Source organism: Myxine glutinosa, chromosome 13 (assembly GCF_964187855.1).
Source record: "Myxine glutinosa chromosome 13, kmMyxGlut1.1, whole genome shotgun sequence".
In the NCBI taxonomy this organism is placed as follows: domain Eukaryota; kingdom Metazoa; phylum Chordata; class Myxini; order Myxiniformes; family Myxinidae; genus Myxine; species Myxine glutinosa.
Window position 1 is genome coordinate 36,357,744 of NC_136273.1, and position 21,581 is coordinate 36,379,324.

A 21,581-nucleotide genomic window follows, 5' to 3' on the forward strand; every position below is an offset into this window, starting at 1 on the left:
GAGGTGTTGGAGAGGAGTGAGGGGTTGGAGAGGAGCGAGGGGTTGGAGAGTGAGGGCCGATTGGAGAGGCGAGTGAGGAGCGATTGGAGAGGCGAGTGAGGAGCGATTGGAGAGGCGAGTGAGGAGCGATTGGAGAGGCGAGTGAGGCGCGATTGGAGAGGCGAGTGAGGCGCGATTGGAGAGGAGTGTGAGGCGCGATTGGAGAGGAGTGTGAGGAGGTATTGGAGAGGAGTGTGAGGGGTATTGGAGAGGAGTGTGAGGAGGTATTGGAGAGGGTGTGAGGAGCTATTGGAGAGGGTGTGAGGAGGTATTGGAGAGGAGTGTGAGGAGGTATTGGAGAGGAGTGTGAGGAGGTATTGGAGAGGAGTGTGAGGAGGTATTGGAGAGGAGAGTGAGGAGGTATTGGAGAGGAGTGTGAGGAAGTGTTGGATAGGAGTGTGAGGAGGTGTTGGAGAGGAGTGTGAGGAGGTGTTGGAGAGTTGAGTGAGGAGCGATTGGAGAGGAGAGTGAGGAGCGATTGGAGAGGCGAGTGAGGTGCGATTGGAGAGGAGTGTGAGGGATTTGAGAGGAGTGTGAGGGATTTGAGAGGAGTGTGAGGGATTTGAGAGGAGTGTGAGGGATTGGAGAGGAGTGTGAGGGATTGGAGAGGAGTGTGAGGGATTGGAGAGGAGTGTGAGGGATTGGAGAGGAGTGTGAGGGATTGGAGAGGAGTGTGGGGGATTGGAGAGGAGTGTGAGGGATTGGAGAGGAGTGTGAGGGCTTGGAATTGAGTGTAAGGGGTTGGAGAGGAGTGTGAGGGGTTGGAGAGGAGTGTGAGGGGTTGGAGAGGAGTGTGAGGGGTTGGCGAGGAGTGTGAGGGGTTGGCGAGGAGTGTGAGGGGTTGGCGAGGAGTGTGAGGGGTTGGCGAGGAGTGTGAGGGGTTGGCGAGGAGTGTGAGGAGGTATTGGAGAGGAGTGTGAGGTGGTATTGGAGAGGAGTGTGAGGAGGTATTGGAGAGGCATGTGAGGAGGTATTGGAGAGGAGTGTGAGGATGTATTGGAGAGGAGTGTGAGGAGGTATTGGAGAGGAGTGTGAGGAGGAGTGGCATTGGAGAGGCGTGAGGGTGGAGAGGAGTGAGGGGTTACATATTATGTGAAATAAATAAATTGTGTTCATTACACCATTTCTGGATCTGATGAATTGCCAGTAACCATTTTGTAAAATTTAATGTGCAGCATCTAAATCAAGATGTCGAAATGTCACACACGTCCATGCCCGTGGGATTCCCACGGGTGACCCCACTAGTAAATTTATATTCTCTAATATAATTATTGTGTAGATCATGCTCCATAAATTTAGAAACTGACCAGACTAAGCATGGTCCCTGTCGAATTATGACATCATAATTACAGCACCAATGATGTTCTCATTAACAACACTTATTCCCCATGCAGAGATCTTTATAATGAGCCACATTTCAATTTGATTCCATGGAGCGGTTTCGGAGATATTAAGGTGCAACGTTTTTCGGTTTTTCCAAGATGGTGCATGTACCACGTGACCTTTGACGTCATAATTATCATTGAAATATTCTACAAGAGGAAGCGCTCCTCAGGTGAAAATTTAATATCAATCGGACCAAGAACTGCAGTGAAAAAAAAAATTCATACTGATCGAATCAAGCGTTGTACTTGTCGAATGATGACGTCATCATTAAGGTACCGATGACATCATCATTAACATATCTTATTCCCCATGGGGAGTACTTCACAAGGCACCATGTTTCAATTTTTTCCATGTAGCAGTTTCGGAGATATAGAGCTGCAACCTTTTTCAATTTTTCCAAGATGGCGCCTGTACCACGTGACATATGACGTCATAATTATTAAAAATTCTACAGGCGGAAGCGCTCCTATGGTAAAATTTCGTGTCAATCGAACCAACGGTTGCCGAGAAAATGAATTTTAACAATGCAGACGCAGACGTAAGCATGTCACACGTACGTACGTCACGTACGCACGTATGCCACACGTACATAACCGAATGCCTAACCCTGATTTTTGCTTCGCGAGCGCAGGGTAATTATTATGCGAGCTGACACTCAGCTGGTGTTGTTCAGTCATGAGTCATGCTCAGGTCCCAGCCTTGATAGTTGCAAGCGGAAAGTAACGATCTTCATTAGTCTTAGAGATAAGGAACCTCATCCGAGCTCCACCTTTATGTTACCCCTTGATAAAGCTCAGCTGATGAGACAAATGAAAATCCAACCACTGCAACATCACAGAATGGTTGGAACCCTGGCACCATTTAAAAGCAGCTGACCATCAGCCAACCACAGCCTTAGGCCCGAGGACTTTGTGGAGGACACTCAGAGAACATGAAGGACTACAGCACTACCGTCCTATACAGGCACAGTATCCCATGTCTCTGGCCAGCATCGTGGCACACCTTCATCCGTAAACCTTCCAGAATGTGGAATGACTTCCATCCAGACCTTTTCAGTCTGCCAAATGACAGATTCAATTAGTCAGGCTGCCAATCAGCATGTCTGTTATGCTGTGTCTGTGATGTGTAGAGAGGATGGTAGGGTAGTGTGGGGATGGGAAATGAGAAAATAAGGTAAGGGAGATTTGGAGATGAAGGAAAGGAAGATGAAGTGATATTCCATGGAGGGTGGGGAAAGTGGTTGAAAAGTCCCACTATTTTTGAGTACATAATAAACAGATACAAATCACTCTTAACAAACGGAACGAATGCAATGCACGTGTATGAATAAACTCTTCTTGGTTGCAGTTTGTTTGACTGAATATCCAAAAGTTTCCATATGTTGTTAATTGTGATATTACTGAAGAAAGCACAAGCGATGTTGTGCCTGATAATAGTTCACCGACATATTTCGTGCAAAGATCGTGCTTAATAGGAGTATGTAATATGTATACGTATTATTGTGGCTCTTTTTTTTTCTTTGGAACGACACTTATTCTGGAAGTCTGGACCGAACGAGTCACGAGCACTGATGCCCTGTTTTGTCTTTATTTGCTTGTATTGTACACCACTCCTTTCCTATTCCATCTCCAGGCGCTGCGTGGCGTCATCGCCGGGCACCGAAGGGGGCGTGCGCTGAAAGGGAGTACTGTACTCGGTTTTCACTCTGTTTGTTTTCTTGCTTGTTGTTGTTTTTTTCCCGGGCGATATCTCAGCCATCATTTGAGATAGGAAGCTGAAACAATAGTGAGCACGTGCTTGGGCACAAACGGTATTTTTACCTGGACTAGTAAAGCGAAAAGCGAAGTTAAGCGATTGGTTGTGTGCGTACGTGTGGCATATGTATGTACGTGCGTGTCTGCGTTTTTTTTACAGACAAAATTTTACCATAGGAGTGCCTCCGCCTGTAGAATTATTTTATTCACAATTATGACATCCTAAGTCACATGGTGCGGACGCCATCTTGAAAAACGTTACACTTCCATATCTCCGAAACCGCTCCATGCAAAAATTGAAACGTGGTGCGTTGTGAAGTACTCACCATGGGGAATAAGATATGTTAATGATTATGTCATCGGTACCTTCATTATGACGTCATCATTTGACAAGTACAATGCTTGATCTGATCAGCATGAGTTTGTTTTTTTCTGCAACTGCTGGTCCAATTGACATTAAATTTTCACCATCGGAATGACTCATCCTGTACAATTTGTCATAATTATGATGTCATAGGCCACGTGGTATTGGCGCCATCTTGGAAAAACCGATAAACGTTGCACCTATATATTTCCGAAAATGCTCCATGGAAAAACTGAAACGTGCCTCATTGTAAAGATCTCTGCATTGGGAATAAGTGTTGTTAACGGTGACATCCTTGGTATCTTAATTATGTCATAATTCGACAGGTACAACGCTTAGTCTGATCAGTTTTAAATTTATTGAGCGTGATCTACGCAACAATATTAGAGAATATAAATTGATGTCATCGCTCACGTGGTCTGGCAGTGTTTTTTTGGATCAATTGAATCAAAGAAAAAAAGTGTTCAAAAACACTTTTTGGCTTGAGTTGGCTTATTTTAAAAAGAGTTGGCTCGCACCACGTTGATGGTGCGGGGTAAGTATTCTATGAATACCATCTACTTTATTTTTTAATGACTCAATTAATTGATTAATTACTTGATTATTATTAAGTACTTATTTTTACCTCCATCATCAAAGGTGGATGGAGGTTATGTTTTCACTCCTGTCTGTCCGTTTGTCTGTCCGTTTATCTGTCCGTTTGTCTGTCTGTCCGTTTGTCTGTCAGTTTGTGAACAAAATATCTCAAAAGGTTGTGGACGGATTCGGATGAAATTTAGCAGAGATGTAGCGTATGTGACAAGGACGAAATGATTGGATTTTGGTGAAGATCCGGAATCGGATGCGGCTACTAGAATTTTAAAGTGATTCTTCACCATTGGGAGATAGGGCCAAAAACAATACATAGCAGGATATCTCAAAAAATATTGGACGGATTTGGACGAAACTTTGTGGACCGGTTGGATGTCTGACAAGGATGATTCGATTCGATTTTGGTGTAGATCTGAATATGTATTCGGATATGAGAATTATTTAAAATTTTGTAAGTGGTTCTTCAACATTGGGAGATAGGGCCAAAAACGCTACATAGCGGGATATCTTAAAATGTTAAGGATGGATTTGGACGAAACTTGTTGGACAGGTTGTGTGTGTGACAAGGAAGAATCTATTCAATTTTGGTGAAGATCCGGATCCAGCTAGTATATATATTTTTAAAGTGATTCTTCACCATTGAGTGATATGGCCAACCAGCGGAAGTATGCTCTCTACTGAGTACCGTTCTCGTTTTATGAAGTATTTATTTATTTTCTTTCTCATCTGGGCAATGTCTCGGGCACCTTTTGTGTTAGGAATCTGTTATTTGGCCATGACAGTGAACAAGTGATTTGGCTGTAAAGAGTATTTTTGATTTATTGATTAATCGAATAATTATTTAATTATTTGATTAATTACTTGTTTTTTTTCGATTGATTAATCATTTAATTAATTTTCAAAAAGTTATAGATTCTGATGAAAGACTGGTGGTTTAAGTATGCAATTAGCCAATTGGTTACTAAATGAATTAGTGTACGATTATTATTTATTTATTTTAATTACACAATTAATCAATCAATTATTTCTTTTCTTTCTCATCTGGGCAATATTTTGAGCTCGGAAGCTGATATTTGGACACGACAGTGACCACGTGATTTGGCTATAAAGGGTATTTTTGATTTATTGATTAAATAATTAATAAATTTCTTCTTTAAATTTTCGATTGATTAATTTTTGAAAAGTTGCAGATTCGTATTAAATATTGGTGGTTTTGGTATGCTATCTGCCAACTGATTAAGAAATTAATTATTGTATTATGTTACGTTCAATATTTATTTGTTTTAATACCACAATTAATCAATCAATTATTGTACACCGCTCTTTCCCCATTCCGTCTTCATGTGCTGCAAGGTGGCATCACCGGGCACTGTAGGCACCCCAGCAATGTCGCGTGCTGGAGTATAGGCTATTTATTCATTTGACATAGGGTGGTGTAATTTGAATGCATCTCTACTTGTTATTTATTTGCTTTCTATTTACATACTCGGTCACGAGGGCATTTCTATTTCGGCAGTCCATCTCATAAATATAATACGCTACAGGTACATTTCGCTCCATCTCGTAAATTAAAATTTTGGGTCGTTGGAAATACCGTTTACTCTGCCATACATCCTGGATTTCTACATTCCTTACTTAACTGGTTATACTCTTAATATGAGAATAATTCAACATTTCACCACCATTCTTTATAAAACGATACTAGGATTCAAACTGGAGACTCTTAAAATACTCTGCTTGCTTCCGAAGGCATGGCAGTCACGAATTTCCAAAATATATAAATAATTGACACTGATGCTCATTGCCTGGAAAACACAGATGGAGGTTTGCTCAATTTGACACAAACGGTAACAATCTGTTAATAATCTTCAAACAGTGGGAAGGATTATCTGTAGTTACTTGAGCCCAGAAAGATAATGCCGCAAATACAATTGTGGGAAAGAATGTACCTGAGTGCTGGTTGGCTCCCCACTGGTCGATGTCTCTGTAGTAAGGAAGGATGCCGTATCCTTCCATGACAGTGGACTTAGACCAGAGTCTGATTGACCCTGTGATGTAGTCACAGAGCCCTTGTCACCTTCAGGCATCCCCTCCTCTCCACGCAGGCGCTCCAAGAAAACTCTGAGCTCAAGGCGAAACTCTTTCAAGTTTGCTTTGACCCGTTCCAGAACTTCAGCCTGCGGAAACCCTCCCTGTCCACCAACCAGCAGCACATCTGTGTCAGCTACGAGTCGGTCGATGGTGCGTCCTAGTCCCTCTGCATCTCCTCGGACATCTCCCTTTCTGTGCAGCTCATCTCGTAGAGCTTTGAGCTCCATGCTGGTGGGGTTTTGGTCTCGTGCTATCTTGTCCATCACACTGCTGCCCTCCCAGCAGCTATGCTGCCCTATGCTCTCACCACCAATAGGGCCTTCACGTTTGCGCTGTGGAGGCTGTGGTGACGGTGTTTTATTCCCATCACTATCTCCTGCTTGCTCTCCATCACCATCCAACTCTATATTGAGTTCTTGATTCTGCTCATTTGATAAAGTAGTACCGCTTTTGCACTCAGGCCGAGAGGCCTTGATAACGTGCTTGGAAAAGTTTGCCTGGCCCATCCTGAGCTCTTCGAGCGCACTTCCTGCTGAAAATCTGGACTCTGACTCCCCCTGTGATGAGTTATTGTCCTTCATGCAAGACTTGCACCTGTGAAAGCAATGATAAAAGATATTCACCCTTAGTGTTTGACCATGTATGGACGTACATCCAGCAACTACTTCAATTAATTTAGAAGTTCAAAACTCCACATATTAATGTGCCAGTTAGAGATTGAAATGTTGGTGTAACCTATACGTATCCATCCGGCCATTGTCAGGATTGCAAATGCTTGAACAAAATGGTTTTGCTCATACTTAAGAAAAGCTTGCCAGAAGAACAGAATGAACTCCGTTAACACAAGGTACAACTTGTTTGGCCACAATTTAAGGAATTTGTTTATTTGATATAACAAGGTAATACAATGGTAAGTGCTAAACATGCACTCAAGCAACAAATATGGATGAAGTTTGTCCTCCAATGTCATTCCTTAATGGACAAAGTCATCCATATTTGCAACACAAACCCTTTACCCATCCTTTTTATCATTTATCTTCAAACTGCACACCTGTTGAGTTCATTAACAAGCTGTTGATTCTGCTCTTCAGCTTCAGACACTGCACGCCGCAGAACCTCAGCTTCTTCCTCCACAAACTGCAGCTGCCTCCGTAGTTCTGAGCTTCCCTCTCCAGTGGGTTCCACAGCCACCGAAATTGCATGCGACGTTCCAGATGGTGCCTGATCACACACCTGTGCCTGGTCAGGGTACATGAGCAAGCAATCAAGAAGGAATGGCTAGAGCTCGAATTATAAGGGTAGGAACCATGCAAACTATGCAATTTATACTGAAATGTTTAATATGTCAAGTAGTTTCCTTACAAGAAACTAGCCATGCTTACGCGTTACTTTGTTTTAATCAAAACACAGCATGGTGCATTTCACAAGCGTAAATTGCAAGTCCATCTGTGAGTCTCAATCAGGATTTAAAATGAAGTGAAACACATGAAAATGGATATTTTATAACACGTTCTTGGTGTTATTGTTGCCGTAATCCTGGCTATGATGTTTGTTGCTTGTGTGTTCCTTCTGTGTTCTTTTATATTTTTTTATATTCATTTGAGAAATATTGTTCTATATAATTTTGTGTGCTCCTTCCATGTGCATCGCGCTTCATTCTAAAAGGTTTCTGCTGTCGTATAATGATGATTAAAAAAAAAAATGGCACTGTTGGAACCACTACATTCAGCTTCAATTCCTGTTAAAGGTATTTTTATGATTAAATGGACGTGACATTTTACAACTTCGAAATTTTTGTTCCATGTAAATCGATTATTAGCTTTCCAACGGCACCATTTTTGTTACTCTATGACAGCAGGAGCCATTTAGAATAAAGTGTCACACACACACAAACACACACACACACACAAACACACACACACACACACCCGCAAACATGCGAAAGGATTTCATGTATTATCACATATTCATAACTATCATCACGCATTCCATTATATAACAATCACATTAAATTGTCACATACACACTGATTCTTTTAGTAACCATGGAATACGATGGTACTTCATATGGAGATTGACGTCATAAGCCTTTCCTTTCATTACATCCACCACCAAAGGTGGATGGAGGTTATGTTTTCACCCCTGTCTGTCCGTTTGTCTGTCCGGTTGTCTGTCCGTTTGTGAACAAAATATCTCAAAAACTTGTGGACGGATTCGGACAAAATTTGGCAGAGATCTAGCGTATGTGACAAGGACAAAATGATTCGATTTTGGTGAAGATCCGGATCCGGATACAGCTAGCATAATTTTAAAAGTGATTCTTTACCATTGAGTGATATGGTCAACCAGGCGGATGTATGCTTTCTACTGAGTGCCGTTCTACGAGGGTCAGTCAATAAGTAACCTCAAAATGGCGATATTACTTCAAGAATGTAATGTGTGTAGTTGTAGACGACATACAGTCACGTGAAAAAGTAAGTACACCCCATGTAAAGTTTTGACTTTTTCAACATATTTCAACATACAGCTATTTGATCTTCATTTCAACAACATTGATAGATAAAGGTGATATAATATAACAAATATCATGAAACATTTACATTTTGTAGTCCATTGTATAATTTAAATAAACATGAATGCAAATTTCGCATGTGGAAAAAGTAAGTACACCCTTGGCTCTAATAGGTGGTATTGCCCCCTTTGGCAGAAACAACCTCAAGTAGGCGTTTCTTATAACTGTCTACCAGTCTCTGACATCGACTGGGAGAAATTTTTGCCCACTCCTCCATGCAGAATTCTTTCAGCTGTGCGATGTTTGAGTGGTTTCTTGCATGCACAGCTCGTTTCAAATCCCCCACAACATCTCGATGGGATTTAGATCCGGGCTTTGACTTGGCCATTCCAGAACCCTCCATTTCTTTCTTTTCAGCCAATCCTTGGTGGATTTACTGGTATATTTAGGGTCATTGTCATGTTGCAAGGTCCACCTTCGGTTGAGCTTCAACTTTCCGACAGATGCCCTCACATTATCCTCAAGCACCCTCTGGTACAATGAAGAATTAATAGTGGATTATATGATGGTGAGCTGCCCAGGCCCTGATGCAGCAAAGCTGCCCCAAACCATAATATTTCCACCACCATGCTTTACAGTTGGTATCAGGTTCTTGTGGTCAAATGCTGTCTTTGGTTTTCGCCAAACATGTCTTCTGGTACTGTGGTCAAATAGCTCTACGTTTGACTCATCTGTCCAGAGCACATTGTTCCAGAAGTGCTGGTCTTTGCCCAGGTGTTCATTGGCAAACTTTAGTCTTGCCCTGATGTTCTTTCTGGACTGCAAAGGTTTCCTCCTGGCACACCTCCCATGTAGATCAAATTTGTGCAGCCTCTTTCTAATGGTAGACTCGTGCATTTTGACATCAACAGTGGAAAGAGCTACCTCTAGGTCCAGTGATGACATTCTGGGGTTCTTAGAGACTTCTTTCAGCATCTTGCGGTCTGCTCTCGGGCTGAACTTGCTGGGGAGGCCTGGCCTGAACAAGTTGGCAGTTGTTTGGAATCTTCTCTACTTGTAGATGATCTTCCGGACAGTTGAATGATTGATTTCAAATTGTTTAAGTTTTAAAGATCTTTTTAAATTCCTTCCCAGACTCGTAGGCATCTATAACCTTCTTTCTGAAGGCCTCAGAGAGCTCTTTTGATCTAAGCATGGTGACGCCGCACACTTCAACAACAAAGAGCAAACCAAACTAAATGTCTGAGATTTAAATAAGACAGGTTCCTCCAAGATCCTCTCTGACGATGTTCTAATCATTTGCAACTGAGCTGGTGCACCTGATTCTAATTTTAGGTATTTGAAGTAGTGATAAATGTAGGGGTGTACTTACTTTTTCCACATGCGAAATTTGCATTTATGTTTATTTAAATTATACAATGGACTACAAAATGTAAATGTTTCATGATATTTGTTATATTATATCACCTTTATCTATCAAATTGTTGAAATGAAGATCAAATAGCTGTATGTTGAAATATGTTGAAAAATTCAAAACTTTACATGGGGTGTACTTACCTTTTCACGTGACTGTATGTTATATCTATGGGTAAGAGTCATGTTTTGCCTGTTTTAGATCTGGCAACATTGAGCGTATGACGTCAGTAGAGCAGTTCCAAGACGGCGGCTCCCTTAGAAGCATGCACCAGGGAGGAGCAACATTCTCTCATCCGTTTCTTGGGAAGTGAAGGGGTGAATCCCAGTGAAATCCATCGCAGATTAAAACTGCAATATGGTGACGCATGTTTATCGCTGCAGCAGGTGTGCGACTTGGACAGGAAGTTTAAAAGTGGAGTGTCCAGTGTGGCAGACTCTGCTCGCTCGGGCCGGCCTCACACAGCCGACACACCAGAAATGGTTGCAGGAGTTGAGCGCATGCTAAGGGAAAACCGTCACATTGCGCTGGTCTCCGAATTGACCATAAGCTATGGTTCAGCACACCATATTATTCACAACGTGCTGGTGTTCCGCAAAGTGTCTGCAAGGTGGGTGCCTAGACAAATCACACCGGAACTGAAAGAACGACGAGTAGACGCATGTGAAGAACTTCTGCGACATTACAAAACAGAAGGCGACGCTTTCTTACAGCGCGTAGTGACTGGGGATGAAGCTGGGTCCACTACATTCAGCTAGAAACGAAGAGGGCAAGCAAAGAGTGGTGCCATTCAACTTCACCGAAGCCCAAAAAATTCCACACAGCCATCTGCTGGAAAAGTGATGCTGACACTCTTCTGGGATAGCCGAGTCCCACTTGTAGAGCATTACATGCCCAGAGGGACCACAGTCACCAGTGCATCATACTGTGACCTCCTTAAAATCATCTGAAGCAAGCAATCAGATCAAAACATCGTGGACTACTCACTACCGGTTTTTGCTACAGAATGACAATGCTCGGCGCCATACTGCCCGCGCTACAGCTGCAACAATCGAGGACCTGCATTTTGAGTGTCTTCCTCATCCACCCTACTCACCAGACCTCAACCCATCAGATGACCACACATTTGGGCCACTTAAAGAGATGCTTGGTGGAACCACTTTCCAATCCAACGAAGAGGTCCAAGAGGCGGTGTACGAATGGCTACACAGGCAGCCAATTTTTTTTTTTCTAGAGGAATCCAGGCCTTAGTAAAGCGCTGGAAAAAATGCATTTAACGCAATGGAGATTATGTTGAAAAATAACACAGTTGTTACACACGCACATGCAATAAACAAGTTGTGAAAAATATTTTAAGGTTACTTATTGACTGACCAGCGTAGTTCTCGAGTGTTTTCAGAACTATCAAGACTGATAAAGATGCCAGAATACATCACTAAAGAACCAAATCGGGAGATCGCTAAACTGCCAAATTGTACTTCTTTATTCTTTTTTTGTCAGCCGGTCCAGCACAATAATGGCTGATGCAATTATAATGATTCTAACAGGAGGACGTGGCATTATCTCTGGGGCTATGTGCTTTTACCACAACAAAAAATGAACACCATTTGAAATAAAAACATATATAACCGCAATATGACATGACAACCAGTTGAACGCCATTTACGCATGCGTAGACTGAGTATCTGCCGTAAAAAAAACTCTGCAGTAATAATCTCTGCTGAAATAATCCCTGCCGAAATACTCTCTGCCGTAATAATCTCCGCCATAATAGTCTCTGCCGAAATAATCTCTGCCGTAATAATCTCTGCCCAAATAATCTCTGCCCAAATAATCTCTGCCATAAAAATCTCTGCCGTAACAATCTCCACTGTAATAATATCTGCCGTAATAATCTCCGCCGTAATAATCTCTGCCGTAATAATCTCCGCTGTAATAATCTCTGCCGTAATAAGCTCCACTGTAATAATATCTGCCGTAATAATCTCTGCCAGCATAATCTCTACCGTTATTATCTCCGCAGTTCTTCGTTCTTTGTTTTAATTATCATTCTGTTTATTCTGGCTAAAGCTTCCTCTCCGCTTCCACCTTCTGTTCATATGTGTTCTGTACCGTCCACCAAGCAGTGATGACTCCATATCTCGCTGTCGGACAACATGGAGATTATTACGGGGGAGATTATTGCGGCAGAGATTATTATGTCAGATATTATTACGGTGGAGATTAATATGGGGGAGATTATTATGGCATCAATTATTATTACGGCAGAGATTATTACTGTGGATATTATTACGGCAGAGATTATTATGACGGAGATCATTACGGGGGAGATTATTACGGCAGAGATTATTACGGCGGAGATAATTACGGGGGAGATAATTACGGCAGATATTATTACGGCAGAGATTATTACGGCAGAGATTATTACGGCAGAGATTATTATGACGGAGATCATTACGGCGGAGATCATTCTGGCGGAGATCATTACGGCAGAGATCATTACGGGGGAAATTATTAGGGCAGAGATTATTACGGCAGAGATTATTACGGCAGATTCTCAGTATGCTCATACATAAATGGCGTTCATCGTGCCATATTGTGGTTATGTAATGATTCAATCCAAAACCTCTTTCCAAGATATAAGGCTTTATTGAAATCAATCTCCACTTATCCTACAACACAGAATAAATGTAGCATTAGAACTACGAAAGTAAAGAAATAAAAAGTATTCCAAACTCATTTGTATGCGAGCAATTAATAACATCCTCTTACCAACTCAAGAGTCCATGCACAGCGGTCATCTCAGCTAACAGCAAAACAGTAATATCCTCCTCACTTCACACTAAGAGCTATAATATATATAATCCCCTGCAAGTCGGACCTCTCAAACGAATCTTCTTCCTTTTGCCACACATTCTCCCTCCGTAAAATTGCAATCAATCTAGGAAGAGCTGTAACAGCAGAGAACATATCTCTACCAGCCAAAATGAGTGGGCTCCTGACACAATCGACCAGAATTAGTGCGATAAAGCCCTTCAGTCCCCGGACCCCCAGAGCTTTCTAATGGTGGGCCCCCCCTCATTGGACGACTTTCTCTGCAGGCTCCCAGACGCAGAAGAGCCCAAACCCCCGGGAACCAATGCGTCACTGTTAATTACTTCATCACCCTGCCACGACTCTACTTTGACAAGGGTATCAGAGATCAATTCGGCTTGGTCAATCGCGTCGGCCCGCTGATTTGCATCCCCGCAAGGTGCGAGATGCCGGACCGACACCGTCGTCTCATGTCCGTCGGGAAACTGAACATGTGCGTAATCGGGATTAGCTTCCAGGATCTCCACGCGATCAACCAACGGTTCATATTTACTTTGTGTGACCGCTCGTTTCAGTATGGCCAGTCCAGGCTCAGCCAACAAAGAGGGCAGAGCTTGTCCACTCGAACTACGCTGCTGATATCGGAACAGCCGCTCGTGAGGTGTCTCGATCGTGGCAGTACAAAGAAGTGACTGGGTGGCGTGCAACGCCTCAGGCAAAACGCGCTTCCACAAATGAGCAGACAAACCCCTCATTTTCAGTCCCCTTGTAACCGCTCTCCAAATAATCCTGTTGTGTCATTTGACCAAGCCCTTTCCCTGGGGATTGTACGCGGTAGTGGGACTTGAGGCAATGCCCCATTCTAGAAGAAACTGCTTAATCTCCCGTGACAAGAAGGCCGTACCTCTATCAGAGTGGACAAATGCCGGGTAGCTGAACATCAAAAACAACTGTCGGAGACATTTAATAACAGTGGCGGAAGATATATCGACACACGGGAAAGCGAATGGGAACCAGAAATACTCATTGACGATCATGAGAATGTATCGGTGCGCTCCACCGGTCGGCAATAGACCTTTGAAGTCTACGTTCAGCCTCTCACAATGCAGTCCGGCATGAATCAATGTTCCCATAGGAGGCCGAAAGAAACTCGGCTTGACCTCCGCACATACGAGGCACGATTTTCATAAAGTCCGGATATCATCTATGGAGAAAGGCAGATTCCATCCGAGCCATCCGAGCGATGCCGGGATGGCAAAGCGATTCGTGAACAGTGCGCAGCTCGCCGTGTGTCATGCCCAAACAGACGGGCCGAGACAGCACCTCGTCAGCCAGGTTATCCCGTCCCGGTCTATACACAATGTCGAAGCTGTAATCGGCTAACTCGATACGCCAGCGTGCGAATTTCTCGTTTTTAATCTTCTGCGGATGTCGTCCGTCGAACATGAAAACAACAGACCGTTGGTCCATAACCAACCGAAAGTGCTTGCCGAGAAGGAAATGGTGCCACCTTCAGACTGCTTCTTCAATTGCATAAGCTTCCTTCTCAATGGCAGAATGTCGCTTCTCACTATCAGACAAAGTTCGAGAGAAGAAAGCTACTGGCCTTCCCACCTGGTTCAGCGTCGCCACAATCGTGCTGTCCGACACGTCTGTCTCCACCATGAAAGGGACAGTTTCGTCAATAGTAGTCACAACAGCGCCAGCTATGTCGTCCTTCAGTTGTTGAAAGGAAGCCAGAGCGTCCAAGGTTAACGGAAATATTTTACATTCCACCAAGGGACATATCTTTTCTGAAAACCGTGGAACCCACTTCGAATAATATGCAAACAATTCCATTGCTCTCTTCAAAGCCACGCGGTCGTCGGGCGGGGACAAGTCGAGCAGGGGCCGCGGCCATGCAGCGTCGGGCCATATCTCCCCTCCGGTCATGCTATACCCCAAGATATCTTTTGTCTTAACTGAATAGCAGCATTTAGCCCCGTTGAAGGTTACATTGTACTTCCGAGCCACGTCCAAGAAGCATCACAGATTAGCATCATGGTCGACCTGGTCCCGGCCGCAAACTGTGACATTTTCAACATACACGAATACATATTTAAATTGCTCTTTTGATATGATGTCATCCATCGCCCATTGAAAGCAGGAGACTCCATTAGTTAGCCCGAAAGGAATCCTACGGAACTGGTACAACCGCTGACCAGACTCGAAGGTGGTATAAGGGAGACCAGTTTCCCTGATAGGTATCTGGTGATCGGTGCTTCAAAGATCCAGGGTGCTAAATACCCTGTAGGCGGATACATTCCTGACCATATCGTCCATCTTGTAAAGTGGGTAGGCATCGAGTTGGGTAAAGTGATTAATCGTTTGCGAATAATCTATGACCATCCGCTTCTGGTGATTATGGCTCTTGACTACAAGCACTTGTGCTCTCCAAGGTGAGCTACTGGCCTCAATGACTCCCTCGCGTAACAGCTGCTTTGTCTCGTCGGCGATAAATTGGACATGCGGCCGCGAATACCGTCTAGACTTCACGGAGATAGGATGGCAATTAGGAGTTAAGCTCGGAAAAAGTGGGGTTGGCTCAATAGCCATCGCCGCCAAACTGCATACTGAGAAAGTTTCAGCCCCATTGAACTGCATCTCTAGACGGCCGTGCCGATTCAAGAAGTCAGGGCCAAGAAGAACATCGGAGCATAGGTTTTGAAGCACCATCAACTTAACATCGGTGTACAATATATCATTAGCCACCAAGTTCACAACACAAAATCCTTTGGAGCGCTGCCACATAGCTGTAGTCACCATGTATACGCACTGAGTCGTCAAAACCATGGGCCACCCATGTCTCCCGACTAGAGCTTGGCTGACATAGCTCTTGTTGCTGCCCGTGTCGATCAAGGCTTTCGCAGCTCCGCCTTTGATTACTACTGGGATAACAGCCCGTGCTAGGCCGCTGGGAACGCTTCCTGAGACTGGAGCTGCCCTCGGCGCATGCGCTCCCGCAAGCGTCGTTCGTCGGGCCTTGGTCGATCGACAGACTTTGGCAAAATTACCTTTCTTCCCCAATTGTTGCATAGCACATCCCGTGCTGGACATTGGGTCATGTGATGTCGGCAATTCCCGCAAAAGAAACATTTGGCTATCGCCACAGCAGAGGTCGCAGTGGCCGCGGTGCTCGACCCGCTCTGCTCGGCGTCCGAGCTCTCGCCGGGAGGATCTAAACACCCCGCTGTCCGCGCGGGGGCCTGCCCAGCGACGGGTACCTCTTTCCTGCGATTCTCCACAGTCGTAGTACTAGCTGTCAGATATGGCTGGCCGTACGTCTCAGATCTGACCTGAGCTAACTGCTGGACCCTGGCCTGTTCATACGCCACTTGAAAGGTCAAAGCCACCTCGTTTTCAAGCAGGTGCTGGCGAATCGCGGGCGATTGGAGGCCAGTTATGAATTCATCTCGCATGAGATCATCGGTGCCTTCAGCGGCTGATCATGCCGGTACCACGCAGTCCTTGCTGAGCTGTCGCAAGACTTGCGTATACTGCTCCAATGTCTCAACTGGTTATTGTTGGCGCGTAGCGAGCAAATGTTGAGAGTAAATAGCGCTTTGCGGTTTCACATAGAGCGCCTACAAGGTAGCCACAGCGTCCACGTAGGTCGCACTGTGGGTGAAATAGTCGAAGACCATATTAGATACATTGCAGATGAGGCCGATCAGCTTCTGTGGGTCTGCGATGTCCGGAACCGCTTCCATGTAGAGTTCAAGAGAACGGACCCAATGCAACCACTGGCTCGCGGCATCGCTGGCATTCAGATCGCTGTTAAACCACTCCAGTTTGATTAGTTTATCCATGGTTCTTGAGCGTTGAGATGGATTTCAATAAATTGTAATGAATCAATCCAAAACCTCTTTCCAAGATATGAGGCTTTATTGAAATCAATCTCCACTTATCCTACAACACAGAATAAACGGATCATTGGAACTACAAAAGTAAAGAAATCAAAAGCATTCCTAACTCATTTGTATGCAAGCAATTCATAGCATCCTCTTACCAACTCAAGAGTCCGTTCACAGCAGTCATCTCAGCTCACAGCAAAACAGTAATCTCCTCCTCACTTCACACTCAGCGCTCTAATATACAGACTTGGCATTTAATATGGAATATTTTTTTGTGGGGGTGAACTTACTTTTCAAGTTGACTTAGAACCAAAAGTTCATTGGAATTATGTTGAAATTATTCTAGATTTTGTTAATGTGACCTTTAAAAGAAACAAAAACCACATTTGACATTTCGAAGCAAATAAATTGATCCTTGAAAGTGATGAAAACTGATATTGAACTCGATTCATGGACAGTACTGTGTTAAACTTCTGTACGTTTTCCAGAAGTATTTCTTTATTTTGCACATTAGCCAAATTTTTTTTAACAAAAACAAAAGTTAAATTACGACTGGGATTACGGACAGTAAAATTACAGTTCAGTACGTCGTGCAACCCCCACGAGCATTCAGGAGAGCACGTACACATTGAGGAATGCTGTTCACGAGATTTGCCAAGGTTTGGACAGGAATATCTTGCCATGCAGTGACAATAGCCTGCTGCAATTCACGCACAGAGGTCGGCTGCTGGTCCAAGTTGTCGATTTGACGCGTTAATTCTGCCCACAAGTTCTCCATCGGATTCATATCCGGGGACATGGCAGGCCACTCCATATGCTCTACACCACGGTCAGCAAGAAAGTGTTGGATCATGCGAGCACGATGAGGCCGTGCATTGTCATCTTGGAAGACAAAGTTTCCTCGAAAGGCTGCACAAGCAAATGGAAGCAATGTTTCTTCCAGAACGGCCCTGTACTTGAACTCGTTCAGGTTTCCATTCAGAACACCCAGGTCAGGTTTGCCCCCTGCATGAAAAGCAGCCCAAACGGTCACCCCACCACCTCCAGCTTGGACTCTTGGCACTATACAATCTTCGTTGGAGGCATCATGCATTTGTCTGCGCACTCGGACATGGCCATCTTGACGATAGACCAGAAATCAAGACTCGTCACTGAAGATCATGTGATTCCAGTGTCCTGGCTGCCATTGACGGTGCTCTCTGGCCCACTGCAATCGGCGCTGGCGGTGTTGTCTTGTCAGGCGTGGCTTTCTCAAGCGACGCCTGGCACGATAGCCTGCTTGAACCAGTCGTTGGTTGACTAGCCTTCTGGATACAGGCACATTTGTCAGTTGCTGCCACTCAGCCCTAAGCCGATTAGCTGACTTGGTACGGCAATTGCGGACTAACCGGTGCAGCTGGCGATCATCCCTCCTTGTGGTTCTGCGGGGATGTCCTGGCCTCGATATTGGAGTAGGGACACCCCTCTGAGCATTTCGTTTCGGGATCTTTGACACCTGACCTTGAGTGATGCCATACTGCCGAGCAATAGCACGCTGTTTCATGCCGGAATTTCGTAAAGCCACCACTCCATGACAAACAGCATTGTCGAGCTGACGGACCATCTCCAGAGGAAGCGGCAATAACTTTTGTAGACGTGCAGAAGTTGTTTTCCACCAATACAGAACGCAACAACCCTTATATACTTGATTGTGAAGCCAATCGTCAAATGTACCTGTCCGTACATTTTGTCACGCCACCTGTGATATAATCCTGTTGTTGACTTCTTGCTGCGACAGACAATCAGTGACATGGTTCTTTTAACAAAGAAATCACCGAAGCGTAAAAGAAACTCACCAGATTGATATACTGAGTTCAGAAAGGAAACCCAAGTCAAGAATAAAAATATATTCTATATTAAATGCCAAGGCTGTATATAATCCCCTGCAAGTCGCACATCTCAACTGAATCTTCTTCTTCCTTTTCCAGCACAGGTTATATATATGTTTTTATTTCAAATGGCGTTCATTTTTTTGTTGTTGTTCGAGTGCATTGCCCCAGAGATAATGTCACTTCTGTCACTTAGAATCCACATGCACCACAGTTGCTCGCAGAGATGCTGATGGTAATGTTATTGAGTTACGAGGTCACACGTTGCTTTGTTTCAACTTTGCCTAGTCATACTTCACATATTCATACTTCACATATTCATACTTCACATATTAGCTCAGGCTCGCCTCTGCATTTGTTTAGTAGAATGTAATGGGGATGCAACAGCATGAGTTGCATCCACATAAACCTGCAGTTTCATCTGTGTTACTGATACTAGCTCAAGAGCGCATCCATGATGGGCACTTAATTACTGTTCTTCTCAAGCAGCTCATATAACCATGTTCTGTGACAGTTGCATCATTTATTTAGTTTCAAATTAAATTATATTTTGTGCACATGTATCTCTACAACTGAATTCTAGCTTAAGTTTTCCATCCACTTTTGGACGAGCACACACCATCAGGGGACTGTATTTCGGCTACATACATACATACATACATACATACATACATACATACATACATGTATCCATACAAACATGCATACCCACATGCGCGATCGCTGCATTATCGTAAGATTGTTTCATGCATTTTTTTATTTGAATACAATACGTGCACGAACCGATATATAGTACTTCAACACATAATTTTTTTCCCCCTTTTTTTACGTTTTTTTCTGACTTGTATATGTTGATGGCCTAGGTGGTGTTTAAAACCGGAACTTTGCCTCATCCTCTAAAAAATATGACAACTTTCAATAAAAACCCCTCCTACTTATTCAGCATACTTTGAGTACTGGGGATGACAGTATAATTGCCGGAAACAGTAAAAATCACAATCTGAGCAGATATCATCAAACTCCCCACTCAATAGAGAGTTTTACCTGGCCGCTTCTGCCTTCATCCAGCTCAGCATGAAGTCCCCGATTTTCCACCTCCAGCTGCACTACCTTTCTCCCCAATATGGAGGCTTCCTCTTCGAGAAAACCCAAACGAAGCCTCAGCTCAGCTTCTCGTGCACCGGGCGGTGCAGTGGGATCACTAGGACCAGAACCCACCCCTTTTGCATCTCGCAGGTCACCGTAGACACTCTTGTAGTTCTCGAGGTCTCGTTCAAGGCAGTCTCGCTCTCGGCCCACGTGTACCATTTTCTTACGCATGAGTGAGGCCTCTTCCCGGAGAAGCTGTACTTGACACTGCAGGTCGGCTGCATCCTCCTGCCCGGGATGGATAAGCAATGCAGGAAAAAACCTCAACAAGAGTATGCTGTACGTCGAGTCCACAGTATAAATAAATCCGATGGGTAGCGTAAAATAACAGACAGCATTGGGTTAAACACCCAAGGAGCATAGCACAGTATATGCAAATGGTTTCATTGTCAGGTTGGGAAAGGAAAGGTTATCATTTAATGATTATCAAGGATCTTGTGGATGCAACGTGATGGGTTGGCTCAAGTGAGGTTAAGACATCTGTATATAATGGAGTAAGTGTTTGCTTGTATGTATGTATGTATGTATGTATGTATGTATGTATGTATCTATGTATGTATGTATGTATGTATGTATGTATGTATGTATGTATGTATGTATGTCCGCTCTTCACCCATTGTTTGGACAGCTGACCTGACTCCACCCACAAATGTATCCTGAAATACTTAAACCAAAGTACCCAGAGGGCCCAAAAGACCGACCCCCCACCTCCCCTCAACACTCAGAGGACCTACAAGACTGTGAAGACCCAGCGGAGCCAAAAGACCCCATGGACCCTAAATACCCCCAAAAGACCCCGAGGACGCAAAGGCCCCCGACGAACTAAAAGACCCCAACAACTGAAAAGACCCCGAAGACCCAATGGACTCCAAAGACCCAAAATACCTGAAAAACCCCAAAGACCTAAAAGACTGAAAAGAACCAATGGACCCCAAAGCCTAAAAAGACCCCGAAGACCTAAAATACCCCAAAGACTGAAAATATTCCAAAGACCCTTAACAATCCTGAAGACCCAAAAGACCCTTAAAAACCCCAAAGGCCCAAGAGAACCAAAAGACCCTGAAGACCCAGAAGACCCTTAAAGACCCCAAATACCCCAAAGATCTAAAATACCAAAAAGACTGAAAATAACCAATTGACCCCAAACTCCCAAAAGACCCCAAAGACTGAAAATATTTCAAAGACCCTTAACAACCCCAAATACCCAAAAGACCCCAAAGACCCTTAAAGACCCCAAGGACCCAAGATAACCAAAACACCCTGAATACCCAAAATACCCCAAAGACCCTTAAAGACCTCGAATACCCAAAGTACCCCAAAGACCCTTAAATACCCTGAAGAACCAAAAGACCCAGATAACCCAAAAGACTCTGAAGACCCAAAATACTCCAAATAACCTTAAAGATCCAAAAGACCCCGAAGACCCAAAATATCCCAAAGATCCTTGAAGACCCAAATGACCTGTAATAAAAATGTGAAGAAGAGGCTTCGAATGGAATGGCCTTGAGAAGGGAATATAACGGGTTGCCGAGAAAGAAGGGGGTTTGGTTTGATATCTGTCTGTTGTAAGCAGACGCTTGAGAAAGGTATGACGGGGAATGCATTATTTGCTTGCTTATGAACAATGAAATGCTGGTAGAATCTTTGCTGTAGTTCTGATATTATTCTTTGTTCTGTTTATTTAGGGTATGTGGAGATAGATTTCAA

At 43.9% G+C, this 21,581-nt stretch overlaps 1 protein-coding gene across 4 annotated transcripts in view; it reads right to left on the reverse strand.

Moving 5' to 3' along the window:
• The window catches only part of LOC137438849 (microtubule cross-linking factor 1-like), a 100,897-nt gene that overhangs the window by 50,656 nt on the left and 28,660 nt on the right, over window positions 1-21,581 (reverse strand). For 3 of the 4 annotated variants that reach the window (XM_068134271.2, XM_068134270.2, XM_078767323.1), the window contains exons 5-7: window positions 19,770-20,102; window positions 7,277-7,464; window positions 6,084-6,819 (exon numbers count right to left, since the gene is read on the reverse strand). In XM_068134271.2, coding sequence (XP_067990372.2) covers window positions 6,084-6,819; window positions 7,277-7,464; window positions 19,770-20,102 — 1,257 coding nt within the window. The remainder of the gene's footprint in view (window positions 1-6,083; window positions 6,820-7,276; window positions 7,465-19,769; window positions 20,103-21,581) is intronic. The other variant, XM_068134273.2, reaches the window with a different exon arrangement.